Here is a 10,721-nt window from a genome sequence, read left to right as displayed (position 1 = left end):
GTTTTTTTTTTTTTTTTTTTTTTAATTCCGAATTGACAACTAACGATGGTTTCTTCTAATTCTATATGTGCAGATCAGATATGGTTTGAAGATTGATGAAGAAGACTCGGAGTACTCAAGGTTTTGTCTCTATCAACAACACAATCAAATAAGCGAATACTGATACTTTGGTTTTGTTTGTTTCTGTTTCTCTATATGGATTGGATGGACGAGAGATATATTATATGGTTCACATTATTGACGGATGAATGATGCTTTTTGAGTCTCATAGCTTAATAATGAATCTGTTTTGTGAATCTACAAGGAACTCATCATTTTCTATTTTTTTTTTTTTATCTCTTGCAGGAAATTTCATCTTTAAACAATGGCAAGGGCTTACGGAGACATCTCAATTGCTTTAACGAAAGAGGTATGAAGTTTTTTCACTTCGATTTTTTAGATTTCTACATGTGGGATTTATGGTTTGAACCTTGGCTGTTATTTCAGACTTAAAAAAACTAATGATGGTGGTTCTTAGAATCGTTGATGTGGTGCAGGTGTCGTTTTGGTGTCTTTGCAGGTGAGGATCAGTGGATGACTTTGTTTGTCTCCATGGTGTTTCTTCTACTCTCATCTGATTTGACGGCCAAGTAATAAAGGTATAAAGTTCTTGGGGTGTATTTATGGTTTTCACTTTAACACTTACAAATTTAACAATGGTTCTTCTAATTCTATGTGCAGACCGGTGAGATTGTTTGGAGAATAATGTTTAAAAGCAATAACTTGGCCGGCGTGCGTGCTCACAGTGTAACAACATGAAACTCATTCTGTTCTGCTTGACGATCTTTGACTCTATACAATACGGCTTCCTCTTTGTCCACTTCAAATTCTCCATCCGTAAGTGAGTCTAATTTCCTTTAGAGTTTTTGAGTCTTTGTTACACAAATTTAGATCGGATATAGACTGAGATTTTTTTAATGGTTTTAGGTGTTGCTAGCTTCTCTAGATGGAGTTATAAGGTTCCCTTTCACCCAGTGGAAAAATTCTCTGTAAGTAATCTCAAAATCCTCTCTGCCTTTCTCTGTTTTGTTCTGTTTCAAGTTTACTCAACCAATAATCATCGTTTTTTTGGTTATTTTCAACGCAGCCTATTGGAAGTTACTTAGAATTACTGAGACCACTATCATCAACAGTTATGCAGCTGTATTGCAGACTTTGGGGATTTATTGCTTATCTGTGATTTTGATGAAGTACGATAATTCTTTGATGATTCAGAACAGAGGGATGATGATGATGACACAAACAACAACAGCGACACCAATGGTGGTACAATCATCTTCTTGACCGTACAAATTACATTTTTCCTACGATCACTGTATCTTCTCTTCTAACTCTCAGAATCGTTGATGAATTTTCAGGATATGGTGCAAGTGAGGATCGGAGGAGGACGTTTGTTTTCCATGGCGTTTCCTCTGATTTGACGATGACCAGGTAATGGGTTAAAAATTCTTGGTTTTTTTAGGGTTTTCACTTCGGGACTTACAAATTAACGATGATTCTTCGTCTATGTGCAGGTCGGGAGATGGTTTGAAGAATGAATGATTGAAAGACTTTGGGCATTTAGGGTTTATATATTTACTGTCTTCTCTTTAATAGGCTGTTGTTTTGAATTCGAACTTGACAATTAACGATGCTTTCTTCTAATTCTATATGTGCAGATCATAGATGGTTTGAAGAATGATGAAGAAGACTCGGGGTAGTCAAGGTTTTGTCTCTATCAACAACACAATCCATAAGCGAATAATGTTATTTTGGTTTTTCTTTGTTTCTGTTTCTCTATAAGGATTGGATGGAGGACATATATATTATTTGGTTTACACTATAACGGATGAATGATGCTTTTTGAGTCTCATAGCTTAACGAATCTGTTTCATTAATCTACGAGGAACTCATCATTTTTTTTTTTTTTAATCTCTTGCAGGAATTTCATCTTCAAACAATGGCAAGGGCTTACTAGCCAGCATACGGAGACATCTTCAATTGCTTTAACGAAGTCTAAGCAGGTATGAAGCTTTTTCACTTGGATTTTGAGATTTCTACATGTGGGATTTATTGTTTGTACTTAGGCTGCTATTTCATACTTAAAAACTAACGATGATTCTTAGAATCGTTGATATGGTGCAGGTATCCTTTTGGTGTCTTTGCAAGTGAGGATTAGTGGAGGACTTTGTTTGTTTCCATGGTGTTTCTTCTACTCTCATCTGATTCGACGACCAAGTTAAGGTATAAAATTCTCGGGGATTTAGGGTTTATTTATGGTTTTCACTTTAACAACTACAAAGTAACAATGGTTCTTCTAATTCTTTGTGCAGACCGGTGAGATGGTTAGAAGAATGATAAAGACTCGGACTTCTGAAGGTTTTGTTTCAATCATCAACGATTGAAAAAAAATAAGGTCCCCTTTCTTCCCATGGAAAAATTCTCTTCTTGATTTGTAAGTAAACTCAAAATCCTCTCTGCCTTCCTTTGTTTTGTTATGTTTCCAGTTTACTCAACCAAGAATAATCTTTTTTTTGGTTATATCCAATGCAGCCCATTGGAAGTTGTCTTAGAGTTGTGGACACCACCATCATCAACACTCATGCACTGTAATTCAGGCTTTGGGGATCCATTGTTTATCTATTTATGGTTGCTTAAATTCAGACTTGAAAGTTAACGATATTTCTTCTGATTTTATATGTGCAGATCAGAGACGGCTTGAAGCATGAAGAAGACTCAGACACACACACACATTCTTTAGTCTTCACAGGTGAGGATCGGAGGAGGAATTTGTTTGTTTCCATGGTATTTCTTCAACTCTCATCTGATTTGACGACCATAAAGGTACAAATTTCTTGGGGATTTAGTGCGTATTTAGGGGTTTTCATTTAGGCTCTTATAAATTAACAATAGTTCTTTCCATTCTATGTGCAGATCGGTGAGATGGTTTGAAGAATAATGTCATCCTCCTTGTCCACTTCGAATTCTACATCCATAAGTGAGTCTAATTTCCTTTAGAGTTTTGTTCTTAGTTGCACAATTTTAGATTGGATAGATACTGATTTTTTTTTTTTTTTTAATTTCTTTCTAATGATTATAGGTGTTGCTAGCTTTTCCAGATGGAATTATAAGGTTCCCTTTTATCCGATGGAAAAATTCTCTTCTTGATCTGTAAGTAATCTCAAAATCCTCTCTGCCTTTCTTTGATTTGTTATGTTTCAAGTTTACTAAACTAATAACAATCTCTTTTTTGGTTGTTGCTTAAATTCAGACTTGAAAGTTAACGATGTTTCTTCTAATTCTATATGTGCAAATCAGAGATGGTTTGAAGAATGATGAAGACTCAAGACTGCTTAAAGTTTTGTTTCATTTATCAACACAATTCGCAAGTGTAGACTGAGATTTTGGTTTTGTTTCTCTAGATGGAGGGAGGATATGTATGGTTCACTTTTTTCACATTATGATGGATGATGATGCATTTTTATGTCTTCATCACTTAAGAATTGACTCATAGATTGATGTGAACTCTTTTTTTTTGTTTTCTCTTGCAGGAATTTCATCTTCAAACAATGGGAAGGGATAATCAGCCAGCATATGGAGACATCTTCAATTGCTTTAACGAAAGAATGGTCTAAGCAGGTATGAAGCTTTTTCACTTGGATTTTTAGATCTATGCGTATGGGATTTAAGGGTTTGAATATAGGCTGCTATTTCATACTTAAAAACTAACGATGGTTCTTAGAATCGTTGATATGGTGCAGGTGTCGTTTTGGTGTCTTTGCAAGTGAGGATCAGTTGAGGAGTTTGTTTGTTTCTATTGTGTTTCTTCTGCTCTCATCTGATATGACGACCAAGTAAAGGTATAAAGTTCTTGGGGATTTAGGGTTATTTATGGTTTTCACGTAGGTTCATACAAATTAACGATGGTTCTTGTAAATCTATGTGCAGATCGGGGAGATGGTTTCGAAGAATAATGTTTCATAACAAAAACTTGGCCGGCGTGCGTGCTCACAGTTTAACACCATGAAACTGATTCTATTGTGATTGGTGATCTTTGATTCTATACAATACGTCTTCCTTTTTGTCCACTTCAAATTCTCCATCCATAAAGTGAGTCTAATTTTCCTTTTAGAGTTTTTGATTCTTTGTTACACACTGAGATTTGTTTTTTTTAGCGGTTTTAGGTGTTGCTAGCTTCTCTAGATGGAGATATAAGGTTTCCTTTCATCCGATGGAAAAATTCTCTTCTTGCTCTGTAAGTAATCTCAAAATCCTTTCTGCCTTCCTTTGTTTTGTTCTGTTTCAAGTTTATTCAACCAATAATAATCTTTTTTTTTTTGGTTATTTTGAATGCAGCCTATTGGAAGTTACCTAGAATTGTGGAGACCACTATCATCAACAGTTATGCAGCTGTAATTCAGACTTCTGGGGATTTATTGCTTATCTATTTATGGGTTCATTTAGGCTGTTGGTTAAATCCTGACTTGAAAATTAACGATGGTTTCTTCTAATTCTATATGTGCAGATCATAGATGGTTTGAAGAATGAAGAGGACTCAGACTGCTTAAGGTTTTGTTTCAATCATCAACACATCCATAAGTGAAGGCTGAGATTTGTTTTGTTTGTTTCTGTCTCTAGATGGTGGGAGGAGAGGTATATATGATTCACTTTCTTCGCATTACTACGGATGATGATGTATTTTGAGTCTTCATCACTTTAGAACAGACTCGTAGCTTAATGAATCTGTTTTATTAACAGACTGATAACTCTTTTTTCTTCTCTTGCAGCAATTTCAATTTTTAATAATGGCGAGGGCTAACCAGCCAGCATGCAAAGACATCATCAATTGCTTTAACGAAAGTGTCCCAGCAGGTATGAAGCTTTTTCACTTTGATTTCAAGATTTATACGCATGGGATTTCTGGTTTGAACTTAGGCTGTTACTTGTGACTAAAAAAATTAAAGATGGTTCTTAGAATCGTTGATATGGTGCAGGGGAGGTCAGAGGAGGACTTTGTTTGTTTCTTCACTCTCATCTGATTTGATGACCTAGAAAAGGTATAAAGTTCTTGGGGATTTAGAGTTTTTCACTTATGCTCTTACTTAAATTAACAATGTTTCTTTTAATTCTATGTGCAGATCGGCGAGATTGTTTGAAGAATAATGTTTTATAACAAAAACTTGGCCGGCGTGCGTGCTTACAGTGAAACAACATAAAACTAATCCTATAGTGATTGATGATCTTCAACTTTATACAAATTCTCATAAGTGAGTCTAATTTCCTTTACTGTTTTATTCTTTTTTTACACAATTTTAGATGGGATAGAGACTGAGATTTTTTTGTTTTTTTAATGGTTTTAGGTGTTGCTAGCTTCTTCAGATGGAGTTATAAGTTTCCCTTTCATTCGATGGAAAAATTTTCTTCTTGCTCTGTAAGTAATCTCAAAATCCTCTCTGCCTTTCTTTGATTTGTTCTGTTTCAAGTTTACTAAACTAATAACAATCTTTTTTTTGGTTATATACAATGCAGCCTATTGGAAGTTGTCCTAGAGTTGTGGACACTACTATCATCAATATTTATGCAGCTGTAATTCAGACTTTGGGATTGCTCATCTATGGGTTCATTTAGGCTGTTGGTTAAATCCTGACTTGAAAATTAACGATGGGTTCTTCTAATTTTATATGTGCAGATCAGAGATGGCTTGAAAGCATGAAGAAGACTCAGACTGCTTAAGGTTTTGTTTTAATCATCAACACAATCCATAAGTGCAGACTGAGATTTTGGTTTTGTTTGTTGATGTTACTCTAAATGGAGGGAGGATATATATGGTTCATTTTCTTTGCGTTATTACAGATGATGATGTCTATTGACCCAACGATGGTCAAATCCTATTCTTAACATGTAAGTTATTTCAAAATCCTCAGCTTTTCTTTATTTTGTTCTGTTTCTTTCAAGTTTATTATTTATTCCTTAACCAATGCGTTCTGTAATAATTGATGTAGATTTTGGCAGCTCAAGCTTTGCATCACAAACAAGTACACCACATCTGCTAGAATTTCAGGTAAGTACCATCCAACTATCATAGATTATCACTTTAGAACATACTCATAGCTTAATGAATCCGTTTTATTATTATCACTATAGTGGTATCTATCTCTAAAGTTATTTTTTTGGATTTTGTTCTGCAGATTAGCGTAGATTCTACAGAAGCTGTGAAAGAAAAGCTATGGAAGAAATGTGTTACATCTGTTAATTCCATGGCTTTAGAGCTTTATGATGACACTGGCTCAAAGGTTGCAGTTCTCATTGATGATACAAGACCCTTTGGTTTCTTATGCCCGTTTGATGGGTAACTTCTGTTTTCCCCATAGCTTTGTAGATTGCCAAAAGTTTGCTAATGTAGAGAACTTGGAGACAATTTATCTCAATGGATCTCTGTTCAGAGTAATCTTGATCCAATTATAAGTGATAGCTTCTCTTCTGACTCTTCTCTGTTCATCTGATTCTTCTTTTCTGCCGCTTTCAATAGGTTTCGGTTACACATCATAGATCTTGACCCCTCTTTGGTCACAACTGGAGGCTGGCTTGAAGATATGTCATTGGTTGAGAAGTATACCATCTCTGAAGAGGATTATGCTAAACGATCTGGTAAATTCTTCATTACATGCAAAGGATGTCTCAAAGGAGATAAGACAAGTTTGTCTATCAAGTGACTTTGAATATATGTCGGATTTCCTCCGATGGCTTTATGTTCTTGTGTTCAAATTCCAGACTGTTGGAGGCTAAGGTATGACAAAACGAATATATCAATATAAGCCAAACTATATATGTTGCTTCTTGTCAAACTTTTAGCGAAACTGAAGCTTTAAATTTTAGCTTTGTCACCAGGAGAAGTATGTGAGGTAGACTAAGTCATTCAAGAAAACAAATGTTCTTATGTTTCTTCTTCCAGTTTCATCCCTTCAACAGACGAAGGAGAACTATATGGAAGATCTCTGTGCAAATATCAAGGTTAGTCAGAAATATTCTTTTTGTATATGGAAGATCTCTGTGCAAATTATCAATGTTATGTTTCCTTCTTTTAAACTGAAGAGCCAGTTTCTTGTTAACTTTGTCATTGTGAGACCTGACCTCTCTGATTCTGCTCTTTCTCAACTCGCTATGCTTCTAATTTATTTAACCATCGCCGTTAAATATTAAGGTAGGAGGTAGATGCCAAGTTGAGCCTGGGGAGAAAAGAGGAATGGTCAAATATGTTGGACAAGCAGAGTCGTTGTGTCCTGGATATTGGGTTGGAATTCAGTATGATGAGCCCCTTGAAGAGCATGATGGCATGTAAGTTCATTCTTTCGTATTGATGTTAGTTTGTACACGTTGACATTAAACTCTATCACAAATTGGAGTAAATACTTCTGGAACTTTGATTTCAGTTGTAGCTCATGTTTCTGTGCTAGTGTCACTTTAAGCGTCTGAATCACCTTTTCTTAACATATGGTGTTCATACCGTAAGTAGTAGTACAGTCTGTGGAAGCTCGGTTGTCAGATCCCACATATTTGATACTGGCTTACATTTGCAGGGTGAAAGGAACAAGATTCTTTGAGTGCCCTCCGCTTCATGGTGGTAAGGTCCGGCCTGGCCTTGTTTTCTATAAGGTCTTATCTTCACAGTTGCCTAATACATTCGGCTTGTGAAGTGACCTACTACATTTCATAGAACTGAACTGGTTAGTCATTCTACATAATCCGTCGTATAGTAGAATTCGGTGTTTCTGAAAGAGATGTCAACGTGGGTTTTACCTTTCCAAGTTCAATATTAGGCGTCTGGAGTCTAATACGGGTTAGCTATAGAACTACCTTAGACCTAAGGGTCTCTCAAGCTATTTTTTGGACGAGTTTGACCTTGTGGACATGGTTTGGACCTACTATTGATTGGGTTCGTAGCAGTTAACTTCGTTTAAGTGATTGGTTGGATAGACTGAATCAGAGAACCATTTTTTGCTACTCATGAACTTAATATTGGCTTGCAGGTTGGTGATGATCCGGAAATAGACCTTTTTCGAGGAAGAGGAAATACAAAATTTTCACGGAGATTTTGAAAAGATTTGTTTTTGTGTTCAACATCCTCTCTTTTATCGTATAACATTTTGAATCTAGTTTTGGATTTAGAAGAGTCGGTGAAAACACAATGCAGAACTAATTATAATTTTTTAGGAATAATGACTAGTTACAATTTGATTTCAGAAGGATTCAGGTTATGATTGGCGGGTAATACACAATTATAACCCTGGGTCAAGAACCAAAAACCAAAAACCAGATGTACTTATATGTCTAAGTTCTGGTCCTTAGTCTCTCTTATATTGTACCAAATTGTTGATCATCTTTAGCAAGTGGAACAGTTCTCTTTGTCATGGTCTACCATGTCGGTCGAAGGATGAAGCATTCCCGCTGTCCCATCAATCCCGAGAACCCTTTTGAGGTAAAAGACTGGTAAAGGACCACCTATGGGGATCACGCAACGCTGAGTCTCTTCCTCAATCCTCTTCACATTGATCCCCAAATGATCATCTTACTCAAAAACACACACTTGTGGTCTTTTATCAGATAATATATAAAGTATTTTGTCTTGTCCTTGTAACATACATAACCGGGTGAAGCGCATTAATAAGGGACGAGGAATCTATATATAGTATCAAGGATCGGAGACTTGTTCTTCTTAAATTATCGTGGGACGAAAGAGGAAACTAATAAGCAAGAGAAGCATGAGAATTCAGTGTCAGTATTTGCACATCTTCTGAGTTCTGACACTGAAGAGAAAGTATAGATATTGGCTCTGATCAAAACAACAGCCACTAGACTTGAAAAAATCAGTAGTCTCAAACTCGAGGTATTGGGTAACTTTGATGGGAGCATAAAGCATCAAGTTATATATTCGTAAACATGAATCAAACCAATAATAATAAAGCACAAGCGCTACTTCCCCAAGAGCAAGAACATCAATGGTACCCTAGGACAGAAAGCAGTTTTGTACTTTCTGCTATAAGTAGCCAGAAACACTTGTACGAGTGGTTGAATCCTTCATGATACACAGCCTAAAATTACACAAGTTTTTTTTTTATCACAACCCTTTTGCACCTTAGGTCCTTATTCAAGATTATGACCTTTCTCTTGAAGCTCAGTAATGACCTCATTCCTCATTCTCAGCCACAGTTTCTGAGCCTCTTTATCAAACTTCTTCTTCTCCATTTCCTTCTGGTAATTATCTGCTTCACCTTCAGACTCAACAATCCCTTTTGGCCCAATCGCTGTACCAATCATTCCTCCCTTTGCAACAAAATCCTCCATGGCATCTGTATCACCAGGATAAGGAAACTCACGCCTCTCGTACAAATGAGCCAACTCTCTCTCCTCCTTTGGTCTCGGCTTCAACGTCCACCAACCTAAAGGAGACGTTTCATTGTAAATCCAAGCAATGCCAAAGACTGTATAGGTGCAAAGCAATGCTTTCCCCACTTGTTTCCAAAAGAACATATCGTCACGCCCTAATCCAACCTTCTTCAGGTACTTGTTTGCATCCATTGACTTCAATGCTTCTATTCCTGTTCACCAAACAAAGTCAAAATGAGATGTCGTTCAGGCATTTCATCGAACACCTTATGTGACAGTTGACACCTACTAACTTAGATCACAAAAACAAGTAAAAGTCGAAACCTTTGACAAAACCCACACAATATCCGGAGATATACACAAATTTCATGGATTTATCACTATAAATTTCATCCGAATGTGGGAAACAAGATAAAAGAAATAGGAGATTCGATCGGGAAACGAGTAAAAGGATGGTTTGAGAAAAATCTCACCCGTTTTAGCCTGTTGAAACTGTTTCCGCACCATCTTCTCCGGAGAGGTAAGGAGCTACGACCAAGCTTTATGTACGACGATCAATGAACTAAGCCCAGCGACATTGGGAACTTGCAGAAATGAAAGCCGAAACGAAGAGAAATTTTGATCTCCTACTAACAGAGAAAGCTCCATTAAAACGATATCGTTTAACAGTATTGGGCCTATTATTGTTTTGGGCCTTATTATTTACAATATGATTTGGATGTTGTGGGCTTGTTATTAATACTAAGTAGCATTGCGGAAAATACGACGTCGCTCGGTAATATCTAAGCCAAACACCAATTTATAAAAAAATAAATTGATTTCTGTTGGAGAGAAGGATTCAATAATTGGATTAGATGAGCTGTTATATAACAACCAAGAAGTAGCTTCAAATGAATTATAAAATTGTAGTCAAATAATCATATACTCGTTTTTCTTCGAACACATCTTCTAGTACTAGTTTCAAACGCAAACCCCAAAAGCCAAATGACGATTGAATTAGTTTCTTTATCATTAATTAATAAATTTTACTTAAGATGTTTGTAAGTTTATTTTACAGGAAATAAAAGATGAAGTAAACTTGAACGCGAACGTACAAAAATAATCGAGGTAATAGTCGTTAATTTAAATAAACTTAATGAGATAGACAAAATAGAGTCAGATATGTATGAAAGAACAAATGTGGGTGAGTTTGGTTAGATGGAGGATGAGGTTAATTACTTAACCCTAAATACGGTTGAGCCACCATATCACCTAAGCCCTTTTGACCTGAAAATCTTGTTTCTTGATCTTTCCATTTTTACAGTCAATCAATATACGTA

The 10,721-nt window shown here is 36.0% G+C and overlaps 1 protein-coding gene and 1 pseudogene across 1 annotated transcript; one reads left to right on the top strand and one right to left on the bottom strand.

The window, feature by feature from the left end:
• Positions 5,889-8,711, top strand: LOC104761994 (annotated as a pseudogene).
• LOC104761993 lies at positions 8,887-10,012 on the bottom strand. The gene is made up of 2 exons (XM_010485202.2): positions 9,876-10,012; positions 8,887-9,614 (listed from the first exon to the last, which is right to left on the bottom strand). Exons 1-2 carry the CDS (start codon positions 9,907-9,909, stop codon positions 9,160-9,162), a joined length of 489 nt encoding a protein of 162 aa, XP_010483504.1. The 5' UTR covers positions 9,910-10,012; the 3' UTR covers positions 8,887-9,159.

Source organism: Camelina sativa, chromosome 18 (assembly GCF_000633955.1).
Source record: "Camelina sativa cultivar DH55 chromosome 18, Cs, whole genome shotgun sequence".
NCBI lineage: Eukaryota > Viridiplantae > Streptophyta > Magnoliopsida > Brassicales > Brassicaceae > Camelina > Camelina sativa.
Note: the sequence above shows the minus strand (reverse complement) of the source record. Positions and strands in the feature narration are given on the sequence as shown.

What these genes read in the sequence shown, in the direction of transcription:
- LOC104761993 (XM_010485202.2), bottom strand. Translation starts at nt 9,909, where the DNA reads ATGGTGCGGAAACAGTTTCAACAGGCTAAAACGG. An exon ending in GTTTCAACAGGCTAAAACGG is followed by an intron (nt 9,615 to 9,875) that starts GTGAGATTTTTC and finishes TTTGGTGAACAG; the next exon opens with GAATAGAAGCATTGAAGTCA.